A 21,429-nucleotide genomic window follows, 5' to 3' on the forward strand; every position below is an offset into this window, starting at 1 on the left:
AAGTATTAGTGTAATGAAAGGGTTTTTTTTTTTTTTTCTTTTCTTTCCTCAGCGGCATGGCTCCTAGCACCAGAGAGAGTGTTGCAAATGTGGGTGCTTCTAGATGATTTGCCTAAGCCTTTTTCTTACTCCAAAACATTCACTGACTTTCCATTGTCTATTAGATAAAGATCAATTCCTTAGTGCAGCATTTAAGACCCATGTCCACTTACCAAAGGTCTTCCATTTAGCCACTCCACTATGCAGAAGGTTCTGCTGCGAGCACATTGGGTTCATCTTACCAGAATTTGCCCAGAACACTCTAGCGAGGTACCTCTCTCCGACGTGACCTGCCCATCCACTTCTTTCTGCCTGCCTAATTCCCGCCATTTTCAAAGTTCCGACTCCCATTCTTCCTCTTCCAGGCTGTCTTCTCTTGCTGTTCCTGCCCGTGATCATCATTTTCTGGTCTACTCTTAAAGGCATTATGAGTCAACCCATTTCTAGATATTTATCTTACCCAGCTACACGTAGCTTGGCATCTTTTATAAGTATGACTTTCGCCTTACCAACTATTGTAAATTCCTTGAGCACCACGTGTCTCCTTCCCCATAAATAGACCATCCATTAAAAGGGAAGAAGAAAAACTAACATTCTCAGTGCCCAAAGAGTTGCCAGCCCCCCTGCTGGGTCCCATTTACAGAATACCAGGCCAGCTACACCAGGGCCCATTGAAGTGATCATGGTGGCCACAGGCCCCAGGAGGTTTGAGCAGGTAGTCTCAAGGCATGCAGCTGAATTTAAATTCAGATACGTTGACTCCAAGTTCCATGCTCTTTTGTAGTACCATGAGTACTTCCCAGAGACTGTCAGCCTTTTTGAGAATTAATTTTCAGTGCCAGAAGCTTGTGATTTTCAAATCTTGACCAATGTTGGGTGGCAGAAGAAGTTTGCAGGTATTTTATGGCCAAGATCCCAGAGCAGCTGTCTCCCTCCCACCCCCTGTCCCCCACCATGGGGTACATGCTCAGGGTACAACCCACGTTGTCTAAACACTTTTTCTTAAGTCAACATACTTGTGCTAAGTGGCCAAGGGTGTGAACTCTTACATGAGTTCTTGAGTTGGTAAATTTTAAGTTATTATTTTTCTTCCATAACCACCTGGTTTTCTTATAGAATCAAAGTAGAAATCTCGAAATGGGAGAGAATAAGGAAACAGCTGGGCTTTCCACTAACCTAGTTAGAAACTTACCAAATATAATCCCTTCTGTACCTCAGATGTCTCCATGGTTAATCCTGATATTGGATTTTTAGATTTCCTATCAATTATTGAAATGGCAATTTTCCAAATTTAATTCTCTCCACTATTCATTCGTTATTCATACCACCAGATGAGGCCTGGAAGAAGCCTTTCAAATGACCTAACCTCTTCTTTTAACTGAATAAGAACAAAGCCCATATCGAACAGATCTTCATGTGACTCTGTGTCAGTAGAGCCAGCAACAGCAAGACCATTGAGCTAAAGATCTTCTGTATTAATATGTAAAATTTATTTGGTTTCCAGTATATTTTGTTTAATTCTACTTATTCATTTCAGAAACCTTTAGCAGTGGTTACCAGGGTAAGACCCTGTGCTAAGATGTGTTCTCTGCTCTGAAGGAATTCACAGACTAGGCAGAAAGGACTAGTATATTTAAACAAATTGCTGCATACTTGTCTGCTAGACCCCAAGAGAGCAGAACTCTGTTATCCAGGAAAATGTCACATGGTCACTTGGTGTAGGAGTAGTGACCTCCTACAGGAAACAACCCTGATTGACCTGGGTCAGAGGAGCACAGTGGAACTACCTCTCCCCGACACCTGTCCTTTGTGGCATCCCCACGGCTCCTCACTAGACCCCCAGGTGGGGTTGTGGAACACAGATCAGAAACCACGCGTATCAGTCAACCTTAGCCTACTTCACTTTTTTTCAGTAACATTTTTAGTTTGATTTGGATTAAGTAGGATTTATCCAAAGAATACATATTAGGGGGAAAAGCACCTTTTCCTTTAACTGACATTAAGCATGTGAGAACTCACACCACTGAGGGTTTCATAGGACAGTTGAATTGGTTCTGCTCTCACAGTTGAGTTCAAACCATTGCGTTTTAGATTTTAAAAGCGGCTCAGAAGTCAGTTAGCCCATTGCCCTGGTTTTGCTGCTGAAGACCAAGGAAAGGGGAAGTGACCCAAGTGTGGGGACTTGCTGGTTAATGGCTGAGCTAGGATTAGCCAGCCACTAGACCAGCACCCTTTATACAGTGTTCCCACAGCCACAGCAGACTTCCTCTCTAACCTAATACCGTACCAATTTCAAAACTGCGACTGATATTACTAAGCACCCTGTTACTCTGACCTAACTGATGAAACCCGAGAAAACTCCTGAGCTGCCCCTTGGCTGCTTGCAGCAAGTAGCTGTTGAGCTCTGCCAATAATACTTGGCATCGCAGTCGGTCCCCAGAGAGCACTGAGGTGATGTCCTGGCTGGCCTTTCTGGTAGGGTGCCCTGGGAGCAGCAGGAGTCAGAAAGTTCTCTTGCTGTGTGAACCCCTTCCACGAAGGTGTGTTCAACAGAGTGGCCCCCGTTTGTAGCCTTGTGCCTCTGTTGTCCCAGATTTTTTTTGTTCTATGAATTTCTGTATCTGTATAAAGGTATGCTTCATTTCTAAGCAGTCGTTACCATAGAATCTCAGGAACCTTCGATGTCATCTCTACCCAAATTTCCCTACCAGTTATGTGCCAGACTGTTGACAAGCCTGTGCTAACATCCTTCCTCCAAGGTGGATAGCTCCAGGTGCCCCCCAGGTCCATCACATGTTTGAAAATTCTTCCTAGGTCTTACTCAGATCTGCTTCTCTGTACACTCTTTCTTTCTCTGTCCACTGGGAATTGCCCTCAAATCCAAAGGCTTGAGAAACTTTCTTTCTTATTTGAAGACAGTCTATTCAATGTTTTTGTTTTTTTTTTTTTCCTTTAAGTTAAACGTTTATATCTTCAAATATTTAACCTAACATAACGTTTGACTCCTCACCACAAACCCCAGGACCTTCTGATGTATTCTTCCTAGTCTTCCCTCACCCAAGAACCTCAACCCCATCACAGCACTCAGGGAGTTGTCACGGTGAACCAGGGTGGATAAGTCACGTCCCCTGTTCTGTACATTGCATCTTCATTAAGGCCACCTGGGAAAATCCTGTTTGCTCTTGATAATGCCTTCATCATCCTGCTGACTTATATTGAACTTGTAATCAGCTGAAATCCATAAGCCACATGTCTCCCAGCAATCCTTGTGCACTTCATATTATACCTGTACAGAGCACCCCTTAATGCCTTTGAATTTCATGTTGCAGCCTTCCATCTGTTTGCAGTGTAAAGGTCTACCTCGACTCCTCTCTCAGTCACATCCTCTGCCAGCTCTTCATTGGCAAATGTGATGGGTGCCGGGAAAGCCCACTTTAAAGCCACTAATGAAAAGTTGGCCTGGGAAGACAGACCAAAAGGCCCTGAGAATCAGTAGTACAGGCATTCTCTCTACACTTACTGTCCCCTCCCCTTGGAGTTTGATATCTCAACCAGTTCTGCCCCTCTGATTTTACTCTCACACAGTCTGCCCTTTCTCAGGTCAATATCCCTGTCACAAGAGACCATGCAATGTCACACTCCTATAAATGAGGAAACAAGATTTGTCCAGAAAGACTTGTTCTTGGTGAAACCAAACCATGTTGGAGAGGTCACTGTCTCTATTTCAGAGCACTCCAAAATTATCTTTTAAATAGCCTGCTACAGAATTCCACCCAAGATCTTAATCATCAGCATCAGTTTTCAATAGCTACTATGTTGTTGGAATTAGGACATTCGTCTATTTCTGGTATTCCACTCTCTCTCCTAACCTCCTCAATTATCAGTTATTATTGAAAGCAGATTAGCAGCATCTTCAGAATCCTTAAGCTTATCCCGCAATGATATTCTGCAAAAGTTCAAAAGGTTTTGAATGCAGCTGCAGTAGTGAGAACATTTACTTTCTAAACTCTAAGAGAGGTGGTTAGGACAACAGACCTCCCTAGGTTTCACTATAGTGGGTCCAGATTAGGTGCATCCCCTTCTTTTCCCCCATACCTATTTTATTCAGATTTAGGTTCCATGTCATTCAGTATGCATTGGTTGTCTAGCCCAAAAACCTGCTCTCTGTGCCCCTAGGACAAGCAAATTCTAGTTCTCTAATTTTATTTCCCTAAATATGTTTAGCATCCTGTAGCCATGACCTTTAAAGAAATAAATGTTTAAAACATTTTTGTTGCCAGGCACAGTGGCACACACCTATAATCCCAGTGACTTGGGAGGCTGAGGCAGGAGGATTTCAAGTTCAAAGCCAACCTGGGAAACTTAGTGAGACCTGTCTCAAAATTTAAAAATAAAAAAGGCTGGGGGTGTAGCTCAGTGGTAGAGTACCCCTGGATTCAATCCTTGTTACCAAAACCAAAACCAAAACAAACCAAAAAACTTTTTTTTGTGTTTTCTCCACTTTAAAATATTAAAAAATATAACTTAATCATATTCTTAGGTAATTTTATTCTTAAATAATGGAGGAAAAAACAAGCAGATAGGTTTAATAGCTCCATCATCATCATTTTTATTGAATTTTCACTAGCTACAAGAACACAATGCCAAATTACCCATATTTGAAATAGGCATAAACTTTGTATCGTAAAAAGTGTAATACTACCCTTGTTTTCTCTAGAAAGCAGATTTTTCTAGAGGGAAAGTTATATATTGTATATATTAGAAAATACACACAAATGTTCACTCAGTCTGCACCTGCTTGCTTCAGATGCCGCTGGGGATGCTCAGAGGTGCTAGAGAAAGTCTCGTCTCCTGGCCTTTGATCCTGGTACATGTCTCACTTTAGAGCAAGGTGGAATTCTTAAGCCACCTACGATGGATGTGATTGAGACAGGAAGATACAGCAGGTGTCATTGAGCTCATATTTAGCATTGATGTATAATTTCAGCAGAGACAGGATAGAAAAGTCATTCCCAAGCCACAAAATAAGCATGATTTCAAAAAAACAGGAGAGGAAAGAAAGGCCCTTATATGCTCAAACAGAAGTAAGGAAATTGCTTGATGATCCAGCCCTGCAGCTGGTGGCCACGCCGCACGGCCCCTCCTCCACAGCACGGCAGCTCCAACAATTGGCTCCAACATTTCACATGGGAGTCCACAGGAAGAGCGAGTTTTCATGTATATTTTTTACATCCAAATTAAATTAACTCATGGAATTTTCCACCCTTAGGAATTAAAGTAGCAGCTCATGAAGTAATTCAGTTATGTCATTCATACCAAAACAGAAAATACTGGCGCAACTTGGCACTGTTTAAAAGCCAAGATCAGGCCTTGGTCGTTTTAGAATTTTTTTTCGAATTCCATGGCTGTTGTTATTTTAACTTTTATTGTGGCTGTAAATTCTTCAAATCAAAAAGTATCTCAGTTGCCTAGAAAACACAAGTGTAGAAGGGACTCACAGTAAGACAAGGGCGTTGGCAGAGCAAAACGAAAGCTGGAGCGCCAGCCGCGTTCTCTGTAACTGGAGGGTTCTACCTAATTGGTTGACCTTCACAGTTGTGCATAATTATAGCTTCCTCTGTGTCCATAAATCATCCGAGAACTGTAAAGTTGAGTTGAACCCAGAGATCTGTCCAATATTAGTAACATGACATCTGAGGGGAAGCATTGTCCTGATACAATAGCCATACTCTCTTAAAAGCAGTTAATTGGACATACTGTGCAAAACCACGGGCCAGGCTCCCCACATTTCAGTTTGCCTTCTCCCTGGCTTTTCTGCACGCAGACCTTCTCGTTTGGAGCTCAAGTGTGTGAAAGTTATTGGAGAATGGTAGTCCCTGGGTAATGTTTCTGTAAGCTGCCCAAAAATTTTCCCCGTAGTCTAGATGGGAAACAGCTGGTTTTTGTTTTAAAAGCTGCTTTGCGAAACGTCTGAATCTTGAGATGGAGAACTGAGGTCACCGTTAAAGCAGGTGTCCATGAACAAGTGGGAAAGAGAGGGGCCCGCCGTGGGTTAGCTTCTGCAGGGCACTCCCCACCCCCCACCCAAGGGGAAAGTGTTGACGTTTGCTCCTTTATTTATAAAGGACACAAACAGGTCTAAGGAAGTAATCGCATTAACAGTACAATTAGAAACCGAGTGTCTTTGAACATAGCCCGCGCTTGTGTGAATAATTAGCCCAGTATGAAAGAAACCAAAATGGTCATTTCCCCCACAGGGCTTCAGATACAAGGGTTCAAGGCTCCACTCTCCCTCGGAGATCGTAAGTGCTTGAATTTCCTCTTTAAACACCCCAGGAATAAATAGAACTATTATTTCAAACAAGTAGTAGCGTAACTAACTAGGTCTTCCGAGTTTTTTGGATGCAGACTCAGGGAAAGGGGATCAAGAAACCTGACATGGGCAAGATCCATACTGAAGCATTTTTGCAAAAAAGCCAAACAAGAACATGAGGAATCACTAAAGCCCAGGGAATGAACGTCAGGTATCCACCAGTCTGAAGATGAAAGGAAGTCAGCCTCCTCCCCTGGGAGCGGGTGGTTATTAGCAGCTGTTTATCCAGTCGGGAATAGAGATTAACATTGTAAATTTTTTTTTTTTTTTTTTTAAGAACTAGAAGAAAATTTGTTTGGGAAGTTGGCTCTTCATATCTTGTCACTGCTTTGCCAAAAAAAACTTCCTTTCTCAGAACACATGTACTGAGTTGAGCAATGTTATGATTCTCTGAGAAGCTCTGGATTACCAAAAAGTCTATCTCCATTAAATAGAACAGAAAAGGGCAGAGAATGGATGGACGCTTGCCCATGACACGTTCTGTTATAGACTTTGCAACGTGAAGCTAGCTGCCAGCTGTTTGGTCTGTTACCTGTTCTTCAGCCCGACTTAAATGGGGCATTCCACCCTTACTCCTCACGTTCCCTCCCCAGCTCAACCTTTGCCACTCCAAGGTGCATGCAAATGGATTTTGCAAATGCCTACTGCTTGCAAAGGATTTTTTTTCATGAGATATTAGGGAAGTTGCTTAGTACTTTGGGGTCCTAAAAAAAAAGAAAAAAGAAAAAAAGAAAGAAAAAAGAGAATTGGATATTGGTATTTTTTTCTTGATTCCATGCTACTCTTAATGTCATTTTCTTTTATTAAATCCTTTCTTTTGCTTTTGATCTTATTTATAGCAGAGCCACTGGTCATATGGAAACTATTATTGTATAGCTGGGAGATGAAAGACTGCATTGCAGTTAAATAAGAGTGAATCATTTGGGCCAATAATACACACATACAGTGAGGTACCATTTGTGTCCAAATGCCTTGTGTTGTTCACTTTGTAGCAGAGCCGTTGAAGTTTATAAAGGGCTTTACAAAAATCTGCTTTTTGTCAGAAATATGTAGTCTGACAATAAGAAAACACATGTTAACACACAGTCCTTGGCTGTGTGCTTTTCTTCACACACACACACACAAGTAATACTGCTTATTGATATAAAAATAAAATTTTCATTTACAGTTGGGATATTATTGAATTACTATTAAACATCATTTTTAAGAAATATGTTTAAATAATCTACATCAAAATTCTATCCGTCCTTCAAAACCTATCTAAACTTCCCCCTTCTTTAAGTAGTCCTGGTTTTCCCAAACAGATACAACTTCACTGTCCTTTAAAAATGTGTGTGATCTTGTGTTTTTTTAAGACATTCATCTTGTTCTGCTTTATACCATAATTATATTACCCTGCCATTAAAATATAAGTGGCCCCAAAATAATAGTTGTCTTTTATTATTTTTCCCTGCAAATGCCTAAATAGTGTCTTGCAACATTCAAAAGGCATTCATTGAATTAAATGGACCATTTATTATTGATGGAAACATGCTAAATGTATATTTGACAGTGCCAAAGGCTTAGATTTCAGACAGACTCACAGGTACCTGCCCTGGGTATGATCATCTCTATTTAGGGACCATACCCTTGTACATTGTAATGAAGTACTGTCCAGTGACCTACACCCAGGCACTGCCCTTGGGACACTCACTCTCCAAGGCAAGTATAGCCTTGAGGAATAGCAGCAAAACAAAATCATTGAAGTTTAAGCCCTGTGTTATTAAATGGCGCCCTGGAATTTTTGTTGAGGGTGGTGTCTGCAGTGAATGGTCAGAGAAGACCCCATGCAGTTCCAGAAAGTTGATGAGAAAGTGCAGGGTGCCGATGGCCCTGAAGGGTTAGAGGCAGGGGATCTATAGAACTAATGAAAGAGAAGCCAGCCCAGGGGACAGAAGGGAGGACCTTGTGTAAACCCTGGTTTGCAGGAGTGAGCCCAGCAGGTGAGAGGCCATGAGTAGGTAACTAAAGATTGAGACTGAGCAGTTTAAAAATAGGCAGGAATCAAAATGGTCCCAGAATATCCAGGTGAAGATGCAGCAGCACAAGTTAGAGATCTTAGATTGTTGATAGAGCAGTGGAGAGCCATGCTGGAATCTTAATAGGCAAGCCACCAAGTGATGCTAAGAGAATATAGCATTCTAAAGGTGAGGATTTGGAAAGTGATGGAGGGGGGGAATATTTCATTAGTTTAGATGAGCTTCTTTGCACTTCCCCCTTTCCAAATATTTCATGTTAAATGTATGTTATTGGATAATGAGAAGCATTTTAAAATTAAAGGACAAGGTAATGGTAAATCCAGAGTGTTGGAGTGTCTATGCTGTCTACAGAGTGTGGAGGTCAGCAGCAAGACTGCATGCACACAGGGGTGACCCACTTCAGGGATCCAGAATCCCAAGTACCCATCAAGTGTTCAGTTGACTTTTTTTTTGCTTCAAACCAAAGAAGCTCCTTCTAAGTAACTGCAAGATTTCACTATAATCTCTGTGCTACATGGGTTTGATTCACTGGGGATAGATTAACTTTAGTTCCATAAAACCTACTTTCTAGCCTGCCACCTGGAGCAGGGAAGAGATGAAACGGGTTCTGCTAACCTCCCTCCATAGTCCCCGGGTCTTACGCTACATCCGTTGACGGTTTCCGCTGTTGGAAAATGATGCTGAGAATTGGTGGCAGGGTGGGGTGGAGACACAGAAGAGAGAAATGAAACAGTTTTAGTAGATGGAATTTGTGAGTTAGAAAAAGAAAGATGAACCCAATTCAGCTTACACCCATTTGCATCTCAAATCATATCACAGGATCATTCATTATAACCATTTTGTGGACAGTCCAGAGGACTTTGAATGTAGCTGATCACATGACAGATAAGACTGCCAACCTCAGAATCATTTAGATTATATTTAAATCCTCTTGAAAATTATTTTGTTATCTGGAGAATAAGCATTATTAAGCAAACCTCCAAGAGTTGCACAAGAAGGAATTACATTAAATTCCAGACAAAGCATGTGGCTGTGATATTGTTAGAAAAAAAAAAATCATTAGGTGTTCTCATGACATTTATGAAATCTCTCAATGAACGTTTTAAGAATCTAATCAAAACCCAAGCAAAATAGCTGAATCATGATCTGACTTCAGTGAGAATTCCTTTAAATAAAGCTTATTCACATGGACAATTTTTAAAAATTGTCAATAATCTTTTAAACTGAGGAATACAGAAGTTATGGTTGAAGAAGGGTTTCCCAGTGTGAGGACTTTGTCTCCCATGAGTCGGGTCAGGTCTTGCTTTCTCGCAGTTTTCCTGTCTCTGATGGTGTTCCTCACAGTATCCACCTGCTGCTGCCATATGAGCCTCTGAGTTCCATCTATGAGCCAACAGAAAACTTTGCACAACCACATTCTGCCTTCTGAAAAGATGCACTTCTGGATTGAATGGTATTTTGTACACGTGAGAAAATAAGTTTGCTTTCCTCTAATATGACAGAGATCTGGCAAAGTAATTGAAACTGAAATCTAGTACTCTACAACTGTCATATATAATTGATATTTCAGGGGGAGATTACAGTTCAGCACCCAAACTGTTTGCTGTGTCAATAGGTTCTAATTACAGTGAAAGCCCATTGACTTTTCTCTCTTACTTTACAAGAGTAAAGTAAAAGACATCAGGACATTTTTCTTTGTCTCATTTTCCTTGATCTTTTTTTTCTTTCTGAAAAAAAAAACATCTAATGTGAAGAGGGAAATTTTGAACCCATGCCATGAATTACAAGCTTTAATTTTTGATATGTCAAAATGTATCTAAGAGCATAGTATGGTTTTGCGTCATTATCACCTGGATCTAGAAATGAGCGACAAGTTACCTCCAGTTCCTGTCCTACACTCTTAGAAGGATTATGGTAGAATGCAAGTAACTGGGGTCTGAAAGCCTGTTTTGAAGCACTTATCTCTGGAGATAACATTAACTAGGATTGAATAACTGCCAAATGAAATTTAATACATTTTCCCATCCATGAAATAGGCCTCTTAAATACAACAGAATAATTACTTTCACAATACTCCCTGGAAACAAAGAGAGCAAAAGCATTGAATGTTTTTTTTGTTTGTGGCATTTGTTGTTAGCTTGAGGATAAGGACAGGATATTTACCAAGATGCTGTAGGCAACCCCGCATCCCTGTATAAAAACAGCCTGGCCAACAGCCACCTAATTTGAAGCTGCATGTCTTTTAAATCGATTTATGTTGGAGGACTTGTGGCAAATATTAAATTTTGTAATTTAGTTAGACAGTTTGGCCTTGGCCTGAGTTGGTGAACTTTAAATTTTTTCCTATGATAAAGAAAACTAAAATGATCTTCAGATCTGGATACTCATATGCACATATATGCCTGAAAATGTCTTTGTTATAGGTGTGTGTGTGTGTGCACACATACATGTACGCACATTGGTTTAAAACAAAATCTCCAGAAAGTAAACCCCCTTGGACCCTGAACTCTGCTTCCCTCCCCTGTGTATGTTTATATGCCCGTTCAAATTGTTCAATGTTAAAAAGTTTCCTGAGTTCAAGATCTATTTTAGTTCTCCAACTGGACATTGGCTAAGTCACTCAGCCATTCTCCACCTTAGCACATTTTTTTTTATGAAATTGAATTTTACCTAACTTATTTCCAAGTTCCTCCAAACCCTGAAAGTCTATATTCTGGGAATTTAAAGAACTTCTAGTAAATCAGTCTTTTCCCCAGAAAGTATGATCACTTAAGATTATGATGCTTAATTTAATTATTCCCAATGATAAATTCACAGAGGATAATTGAAATGGATGTGCCAGAATTGGAATCTATCTTGACCTAAGATACAGGGTAACTTAGATATCTGTACATAGAGGTACCAGTCATGACTTACCAGGTATGCAGACAATCAGGCCAAGCCATGTTTGGGCCATGTGATTCTATCTGCTCATTCTTTTGTAACTCATTGGATCACAAAACAGGGGGTCCTAGGGTGGCCTATTCATAGCATAGCCTATGTCTGCTTCAAAGTGATGTATTGGCCCTTGGATGGTCTTGGCATTCAGAACCTGGAAATAGTAAGAAGAGAGAGAGGGAGTTAGAACCCCTAAAGAAATGTACCAAGAGACACCATGAAAGAGGAAACCAGGCTGTAGTCAGAGTGACAAGCATCGAGTAGATTAGATAATGTTTTCTGAATTAATAAATGTATTCTGATCAACTGATTAGTAATTATCTAATAATTATTAAATTATACCTGTATCTTTTAGCATAATTATATCTAAAACTACATTCTAAGCAACCATGACAATGTTCTTAAAGATTGCAAAAAAATGCAATCAGTATTATTTAACTGCTTTTATAAGTTGCTTTTAATTTTATTGTTATCTAAATGTTTATCAAAAATAGAACTTTAATGAAGTATGAATTTTCTAAACATAGGTACCATATGTCATTCTTCGAATCAACTTGTAGTTTGAAAGAATCTGCTTTTTCCACATTATTACCTATTTGTTATAGGAGAGGTGGACACATCCCTGACCCCTGTATTTATTAATGGTGGTATTGGGTCCTCCATCTTATTGCTGAGCTGTTCCAGTGGTAAATTTGTGTTATCATCCACCGTCTTTCTTACTTGGCTCTCCTGTGAACAGAAACATTTCTGAAGTAAATAGGGTTGGAATGTGCTGTCTGGGGCCAAGTAAGCAAGCAGTGGAATTGATCCTGGAGAATCAGACTCTTCACCACATGGATCTGAACCTGTCAGCCATCATCCTCGTGTCCTGAAATACACAGCAAAGCCTTAAATATTAACAACTTTATCTACTACTTCTTTCATGGAAATTGACTGATAGTATTTGAAATGACCTAGTGACCCGTAGAAAATAGAGTGAGGTAATACATATACCTAAAATCCAAACAAAATGGTAGTTGAAACAACTATACTTTCAGTTGTATTCATCTTCTTTACAATTTCACTGTCATTGTAGAGGAGAAAGACTTAAAATCAACCAAATGTGAAAATAGACAATGAGTGCAAAGATGATCATAAGTGAAGGTAGATTAAAGCTTGAGTGCTCAGAGCTCTTGGACTTCATGCGCTCTCAGTTTTATGTCATAAGCAAGTGTTTTCAGACAAGATATAAACCGTGTGTAACCATTATGTACTCATTGTTTTACATATACTTTTTTTTTTTTTTTTTTGGTACCAGAGATAGAATTTAGAACTCGACCGCTGAGCCACATCCCCAGCTCTATTTTGTTTTTTTAAATTTAGAGACAGGGTCTCACTGAGTTGCTTAGTGCCTTGCTTTTGCTAAGGCTGGCTTTGAACTCAAGATCCTCCTGCCTCAGCCTCCAGAGCTTCTGGGATTACAGGCATGCTTCACTGTGCTGGGCTTACATATATTATTGATACTCTTTATGGTAAGCCTGAGAGACTTGCTCTCTATGACTTAGTGTTGTTTTCTTTGTTTTGCATTTGAGCAACTTGAATAATGATTACACAGCTAACAAAGAAACCGGCTTCATTTAGGTTCTAGACACTTCTGCTCTCACTGTTATACCAGTTATAGCGAATTTCCTAATCAGCTGAGGCAATAAATAAAAAATATAAAGGCAATTGGCTCTTATAAGAACTATTTATAAGAACCATTCTGAATGTGATGCAGAGGGAGAAATTTTTCAAGATTAATACCTTAATATGATTTAAATAAAAAAATAGAACATTAGCCTTAAATGATACCACCGATGACCACAAATGCTTGAGAGTGTTTATAGAATGCTTATGAAACATAAAGAGCAAGTTGCTCTGCTAAGCTTAAATCAGTGCTCATCCTCAATGATTCCAACTGAGTACCATCCTTTGTAGAAATTCAAGAAATTAGATTCATTGGAAACAGCAACAAATATGAATTGGCTCTACGATAATTATTTAGGTTCACATTGATTTTTAGATTTTAGCTGTCATTTGATCAAGGCCTGTCAAATTCATGCTTCCAAGTTGAGGTCTTAGACCCAAAGTATAATCACTGAATCTATCTTCTGTATGCACAAATGTAAGTATGGCAAATCAAAACCTGGATGTAAAATGACTCTTCTTCCTTCCTGGGGAAAGAATGTCGTATAGAAAGAGTGAGCAAGGCGTGGTTGAAGGAATGGGGTAGACCAGCCTGCCTGTAAGAGAGTGGACCCCAGTCTCAGAGGAAAGCCGGGATGGTGTGGCAATAGTTGAGTGTATGGGACGGGCTTGCACTTGTAGCACAGCTGGAACTCTGGGCCAGCGGGAGAGATCCACCAAGAGGCCAGTTTGTGGTTAAACATGGAACGAGGTCAGGGTCTCAATGCACAGAACAGACATACAGGGGCTGACCTACCCCGGATCAGCAAGTGTATGTTGCAACACAGGCACCCGGTGCCATAGCGCGGACTCCCAGCCTCTCAGCTGAAGTGCTTATATTCCGTGGTGTGGACAGTGTCCTTTACTCTTCTCACTGTTTTCAATCTGAACAATTAGTACAACTTATGTGATCCTCCCCATGCCCGCCCCCAGCAAATTATTGTCTTTTGTATTATGTAGGAGTGTGTATATACATATACATATAAACTACATCCATATATTCACACACACACACATACACATATAAAATTCTTGATACTTGGCTGCCTTTAAATAATGTGCAAGTGCTTCAGTCCTGTGATTTTCTTGTTGCTTCACATTGTTACTGTTGTTGCGTTCTTTGGAAATACTCTTATAAAACATTTTGGTACCAAAGAGTGAAAATTCTGCTTTGTGATCTTATATATATATTTTTGAATTAGAAAAAGTAACCCTTGATTCAGAGTTGAATAAATTCATGCATAAATATTTTTTAGTGTTAGACCCACTGGCTGGCATAAATGCTCCCTTAACAATAGGCTAAGGAAAAAAAAAAAACTACATAAAAACACAAACGCAAATTTATGTTTCTCTTGGTTTACAAATGCTTAATGGTTTTGCTTTAAGGCATCTGCTATAAAGTCAGCAACTGCTGTCCCAGTGTCACAAGTTCAATGTCTCTGGACCCCATAGTAGGTAGTAGTAGTTAATAAAAAAAAAACTCAGCAGTATTTTTTTTTTCTCTCCAAATCAAGTAATCATGCTGTACTCTATAATTTTATTCTTGGAAACACAAAGAGTGTTTACAATATGGTGTCTTTCTAGGATCAGAGTAGTGGAGGGAAAAAAATGGAAAAATGTCCAAACATCCTCACATGGCAATCATGGCTTTACTGGTGTGTTTAATAAAACCTTTATTGGTACATTTTCCGGTGTGGTGGCATTGGCACAAATGGTCCCCCTTTGGATTTGGAACTCAGCAGCTGATGAAATACAGTAAACATTAATTTGGAATGGACTGCCAGTGTTGGAAAGCCAGGTGACATTTTATTATATTTGTACCGAGCAGGGGCTATGTCCCATACTGCTGTAGCTTCCGCTGTCAGAGGCTTAGCTGGCATTATGGGAAAAAAAATGGCAGGCCTGAGAATCTTATCCCCTGAAATGAAAGTCGAATGCCAAATTGAAATTCCTGTAGGATTTCCGATAGCAATGGGGGAATTGAGAAGCCCACAATTAAGCATATGGGCATTAAGATAATTGTCAGATCTGTTGGCGGACATGATAGAAGACAGATGGGTACGAATCCGTGCGCTCCACTGCAGCACCCTGGGAGACAATTTGACGTTTTACCTGCCTGAGCTACTCTGCCATATTTGTCACTGGATGTACAGCACGGCATCTCACTGAGCGTTAAGTGTTTTTGCAGAGAACTCTAGGTGCATGTGCAGTCCTCCAGCGCCCTCTAGCGAAACGCATGTGGGAGGATTGTGGCCAGCCTTCCTGCTTCAGGTCCTGGCTGCCCCTGGAAACAGCTGTGGTGCCTCCCATGCCCACTGATCACAATGGCTCCTCTCATGCTTTCAGGTTGGGGCCCATCGTGAAGATGGCGTGGCCCTGAGAGGCAGCCATTCTCTTCTGCCAAATCAGGTTCCGGTTCCACAGCTTCCTGTCCAGTCTGCGACTTCCCCTGACTTGAACCCACCCCAGGACCCTTACAGAGGTAAGTGTGCCTCGGAAGGGCCCTTCTGACCTCCTGTAAACAAGACACACGGTGTTGTTTGCCCCGTGTCCTTGGTGGGCAGCCCTCAGGAAGCATTGGCAGAAAACCAAGAATCAAATTTAGTATAAAAACGGTAAGTACATGGGAAAGCAGTGAGAACCTAGCCTGCTAATCGTGTTTCTTCAGTAACTGTTTTCCTCCAACATCCTCTGAAAATCCTGGTCCCATTTCAGTAGGGAATGAGACAGCAGACTGATGAGAGGAAATTATATTTTAGCTATTTCCACATTTTACCCATTCAGGTCCTCTAATGTGGTTAGTTGTGGCCTGAAAATGATGTTTTCAAATGAATAGGATGGAAGGAAATTGTTTTAGTTGTTTGAGATGGAAGGAAGTATAGGTACGTTTTTAAAGTGGAACATGGTTGTGGTTTTCGCTCTTGAGTCATCTAGCCATGTCATGGTGCCTCGTGTGCCTGCCTTTTCATGCCCCCAAGAAGTGGTGCTACAAGGTCTGGATCTAGGTTCTCTGTGCGACTCACTGGCCAGCTGACTATCGGTCATTTCAAGAATATCTTCTCATTCCCTGCACGTTTAAAATAAACACAATAACACTGCCTCCGGAATCCATATAATATCTTTCAACTGTTAACTTTTATACTCATCTGAGTGTTAATTATATATACGGGTATGGCTATTCAGTTTTAACTGAGCAGTAATAATCTGGCAGAGCTCTTGGTTTTGCTCTCTTTGCCCTAGATCTGTACTTTTCCAACTGTAACGCGAAAAGCGTGAACCAAGGATCACATCAAAAGGCTGATTCTGATTTATTAATTTTGGAATTTGGCCTTTCTAGTGGCTCCCAGGTGATAAGGATGATCCTGGACCATGGACCAAATTTTGAGAAATAGGGTTCTAGGATACATAGATTGCAAGTGGAAGGAAATACTTAATAGACATTTATCGACTAAGAAATAAAATTACATTAAAGTCACCTTTTAAAACATAGTGTGATAAAGCTAGAATATTCTTCAGTGAGCAGAGAACTGCCTTCCATATGTACCATTTTTAATGCTGATTACTCCCTGAGAATAAGAGAAGCCTGATTTCAGAATATCATTAGGGTATCTATTGAAGTCTTGACTGCATATATTTAGCGTACTCCCTGGGAATTATATTTTAAGGACATTTTTCTATTAAATCATTGCATATGGAAAAAAAACTCAATATAATAGCTGATATTTACTTGGGTTCTTAATCAGAACATTGAGGTGTGTGATTTTCATGATTATGATTTTCATTGCAATTAAGTTGATGTTTTGTAGACAGTGAAATTACCATCTACTCCAAAAGATTGCAAAATAGAATTTAACCTCAGAGCCAATGCAGGGAAAACTTATTTCCGCAGGTGCATTTCTGAAACTTCACCAGAGAGCAGGGAAAGAGTGACAGAAGGATCACAGTTCAGCAGTGCGAATCGTCTGGCTGGCAGCCTCGGGGTCGGGGGGGTGAGTGTTTGTGCACCAAGGTTTTAGCAAACGTGTCACCTGGTCTCTTTTTTTTTCCTATAGGCATGCCACCAGGACTTCAGGGGCAGAGTGTCTCCTCCGGCAGCTCTGAGATCAAATCTGACGATGAGGGTGATGAGAACCTGCAAGACACAAAGTCTTCTGAGGACAAGAAATTAGACGACGACAAGAAGGATATCAAATCAATTACTAGGTCAAGATCTAGGTAACAGTATATCATACTGTCGCTTCATTTAATTCCTTTATTGGACTTTGATGAAGTGAACAGAACAGGAAGAAACTACTGAGTTTTTTCCTGGCAGGTAAATTTACAGATCAAAAGAAAATTGAAGGCCTCTTCTAGAAGTACTAAAAGTATCATTTAAGATACCTGTACTCTAGTGAAGCCTAAAATGTTTTTGCATTTATGAATTTGGACCCAATGCTGATTATACACAGTGCAAAAAAAAGAAAAAGAAAAAAGATTTATAATGGATGCAAGTGCAAATGGTTCATTTTAAAAACTATATTCTACAAATTTGGTCAGAAATGTTCTTTCTAAAAAGTGATCATAGGCATGTTAAAAAGTCAAATAATGTATGTGTGCAACTGTAACTGTTTTCTTAAAATATTGATTTCCCAGCTTTATCCTAAACATGTTAATGTATAGAAGAGTAATTCCTCGATTGCTAATCTTTTCCCTCCCAGACTTTACAGAAAACAACTGCACAAGAATAGCTTCCAGTTGGTCTTAAGTATCTGATATCTTTCAGCTAGATCTGTCTCTTTGAACTTTAGTAATCAGATGGGTTTTTGAATGCCATGGACACCCATGTGCTTTGCCTTAATTCCTTTGGGCGGTTTTTATTTGAGAATTAAACCAATTGTACTGTGCCTGCAGCTTCCCTTTTAAAGGCTGTGGTGCTCAAGGTTAGAGCTAGTGTTCTTAATGAATTAAGAAGATGCTTCCTTTTTACATTGGCTTTATAATTACTGGGGCAAATTACATTACATGTCCTGCTGCAAGTTACAAAAATGCTCAGTGCTTCTAGCTAACCCCTTTCTACCATCGCTACGGTTTTCTGATTCTTGGCCACTTGGCAAGATAGCCCAGGGTGGGAATTTCACATTCTTCACAGTCTCTCTCTTAGTCTGGTCAGTTCTTGGTAATATAACTTACATATATTAACGGATTCTTTGAAGTTTCAGAACACCATTTTAACTTGCTATTGAGAACCTTCTTGTTTTCAAAGGTCACTCTGATGACATTTACTTAGGTATGCCTCCAAGACTGTGTTGTGAAGCAGTGCTTTTCAAATCTAGGCAAATTATTTGCATAACTAATTTATTTATAAGTGAATAACCAATTCTAATCAGTTATTAGCCTGAAAATCTTTGGAAGACAATTTCCTATTTTCTAGTCCCTTCTGTGTAAGGTGTGGCACATGATTGATATATAAAAATATTACCCAAATTTTTAGCTTCAGGGCAGGCCCACCAGAGATTTCCTTTGGGCTTATTACAGCCTGTTTGCTTAGCAGGGTGCAAGAGCGAATTAATAGTAAACTGATTTTCTTTGGCAACAGCAGGGATCATGAGTAAGAAAAGGGGGGGGATAAGCAGAGAACTACGGAAGGTTAGGAAGTGGCTAAAGAAGCCCTTTTCTGGTTGGTTCCATTGAGTTGTGTGTCAGCCAGCACACACCTGTGGCCAGTGTTGCCACATGGAAAGGAGTTTCAGCTGTGGGAGGGCAGTATGGTCTTTGAGCCTCTTTCTTTAGTGTCTTCATCTTTCCTCACTAACTTTTTCTTCTGTGTGTAAGTGTTCTTGGCTTCTATACATCATTACGCACTGTGTGTCCTTGGATCCTAAGAATACTACTTTTAATTTTTGATTGATTCGAGCTTCTCCAGTGTACTTGGTCCTTTTTGCAATTTGGAAGTTACCCAAGGATTTTCCAAAAATGGAAGATCAGAGCCATACTTTTTAAGCCAGCATTCATTAAATGTAGGTCAAATTGACTCAATAACTATCCACATGTCTCCCAGTTCTGAAATGCTTTGTGCAGTGAACATTTCCCATGTGGAATTTCAAGGTAGCTGCCAATCTCCTGTCCATTAGCTGAATGCCGGAACCTCTAGGCTAACTGCTGGATAGGTAGTCACCTCCATAGTATTTCTTACAACGGGGAGTCATTGCTTTTTAGTGGCATTTACTCCATTTTTGATGTCTTTCATAACCCCCAAAAAAGTTCTTGCTCATGGTCATTCACAGTGGTCATCCAGAGTTCTTTGTTTTGTTCTTGAGACAGGACGTCTCCCACACCTGCCTTTGAAAGTCCTTTGAAATGTTGGAAACTCTCCTGCCATGAAAGCTTCCTCAGACGCTCTGCCTTCCAGATGACTCATCGTCCTCTTTGCCTTCTGCTAAATGTCTAATTGGTCACTAAGATACCCAGAAACGGTCAGAACTGATCTTATCTGTGCAGTCCACACTAGGCCCAGCCATACCTTCATTATGAATCATCAGGGTGTTTTGGTTCTTAGCGAGATTCCTGTTTGCCTTCATTTTTGACTCACCATGAGGTCATGTCAATTTATAGGGGGTAGCTGTTTGGATTTTTTTATTGTTTTACAAGGCTGATGTCAATTCAGATTTCCCCAACTTATTTTGGGGAATCACAAACATCCATAATATTAAAGACCATGGAAGTCATGTTTTGTTGTGTTTTGTTTTTTTTTTTGGTTTTTTTTTTTTTTTTTTCCTTCAACTTTTCATTTACTGTGTGGAGAAAATGAGAGACACAGGTAGGGCTCATGGATTTCCAGGCCTTCAGAGCTGGGAATGGTGACCTCTGGGCATGGTCCCATTGTCTTGACTCTTATTGCTGTGATGTCTTCAACAGAGGACTTTCTTCTTGGTCCTTTTAACTTGCCAGTCTTATATTTTCTTTGACCTATCAAAATCTCTTTTTCAGTCACATATTTCCTTAGGTTTCAGATGTCACAGTGTGAAAGTTCTTCAAAAAAAGATGGCATGTGAGCGATTTTTCTGAAGTGTGGTCACAGAGAACGGGCCAAGCCTAGTGGGTAGAGGCCTGCTTGGCAGAGCGTGACTTACCCACCAAAGCTTCATTTCCCCACATCATGCTCTCCTGTTTGATTGGGGTTCCACGTGTGGGTAAATATCTTAAATATGGACCAGTGCCAAGGTCAAGTGGATGTAAAACTGACAAGGACGCAGATGGAGATGGGGAGGTTTCCTGGCAACTCTGGAAGAAAACAAAGTAATTTAGACACCTTCCTTTCCCCCACACCGTTAGAAAATGTCGCATCCTTTTTGACCCACAGCAATAATGACGATGAGGACCTGACTCCAGAGCAGAAGGCAGAGCGTGAGAAGGAGCGGAGAATGGCCAACAACGCCCGGGAGCGCCTGCGGGTCCGAGACATCAACGAGGCTTTCAAGGAGCTCGGCCGCATGGTGCAGCTCCACCTCAAGAGTGACAAGCCTCAGACCAAGCTCCTGATCCTCCACCAGGCCGTGGCTGTCATCCTCAGCCTGGAGCAGCAAGTCCGAGGTCAGTGCAGGCAGCAGTGCGGTGAGATGGGCTTGAGCCACAGCACTAGGCTTTGAAGAACCCTCAGAGGAACTGCTCAGTGCAGGCTGCTAAGACATCTGGGCAGCGGCATTGCTTACATTGTGGAGTTACAGAGCTCTCTCATAACCTTCCGTTGGTACTGTCAGTAATCGGAGCTTAGTTAGCTTTATTCATTCATTTTTGGGCGGCGGGGTACCAGGGATTGAACTCAGGGGCACTCAACCACTGAGCCACACCCCCAGTCCTATTTTGTATTTGATTTAGAGACAGGGTCTCCCTGAGTTGCTCAGCACCTTGCCATTGCTGAGGCAGGCTTTGAACTCAAGATCCTCCCGTCTCAGCCTCCCCGGCCGCTGGGATGACAGGTGTGCGCCACCGCGCTGGCTAGTTAACTGTCTTTTCCAACTCTTTTCCTCCTACAATGTTGCCGCACAAATCCTCCATATAATTCAGGTTTTACTAGTGAACAACCAAAGGAATCACTGTAGTGCCCGTTTCCTAACTGCTTCTTTCCTTCTGTCACATAAAAACTGAACCAAAGGGTCAAACACACAGAGGATGTATCACTGCCCTCCGTGAGAATCCTTGGCGTTGACTAAATGGCCTGTGCTCTCATTCTCCACAGAAAGGAATCTGAATCCGAAAGCAGCGTGTCTGAAAAGAAGGGAGGAAGAGAAGGTGTCCTCAGAGCCTCCCCCACTCTCCTTGGCTGGGCCGCACCCCGGAATGGGAGATGCATCCAATCACCTGGGACAGATGTGAAAGGGC

The 21,429-nt window shown here is 40.9% G+C and overlaps 1 protein-coding gene across 17 annotated transcripts in view; it reads left to right on the forward strand.

Annotated features, from left to right (window-relative positions):
• Tcf4 (transcription factor 4) overlaps window positions 1-21,429 on the forward strand; it is a 343,890-nt gene that overhangs the window by 320,056 nt on the left and 2,405 nt on the right. For 11 of the 17 annotated variants that reach the window (XM_076837111.1, XM_076837105.1, XM_076837107.1 and 8 more), the window contains 4 exons: window positions 15,418-15,553; window positions 17,124-17,286; window positions 20,411-20,640; window positions 21,287-21,427. In XM_076837111.1, the coding sequence (XP_076693226.1) occupies window positions 15,418-15,553; window positions 17,124-17,286; window positions 20,411-20,640; window positions 21,287-21,423 (666 nt within the window). In that variant the 3' untranslated portion in view covers window positions 21,424-21,427. The remainder of the gene's footprint in view (window positions 1-15,417; window positions 15,554-17,123; window positions 17,287-20,410; window positions 20,641-21,286; window positions 21,428-21,429) is intronic. The other 6 variants (XM_076837108.1, XM_076837110.1, XM_076837109.1 and 3 more) reach the window with 1 other exon arrangement.

This window comes from Callospermophilus lateralis, chromosome 17 (genome assembly GCF_048772815.1).
Source record: "Callospermophilus lateralis isolate mCalLat2 chromosome 17, mCalLat2.hap1, whole genome shotgun sequence".
Lineage (NCBI taxonomy): Eukaryota > Metazoa > Chordata > Mammalia > Rodentia > Sciuridae > Callospermophilus > Callospermophilus lateralis.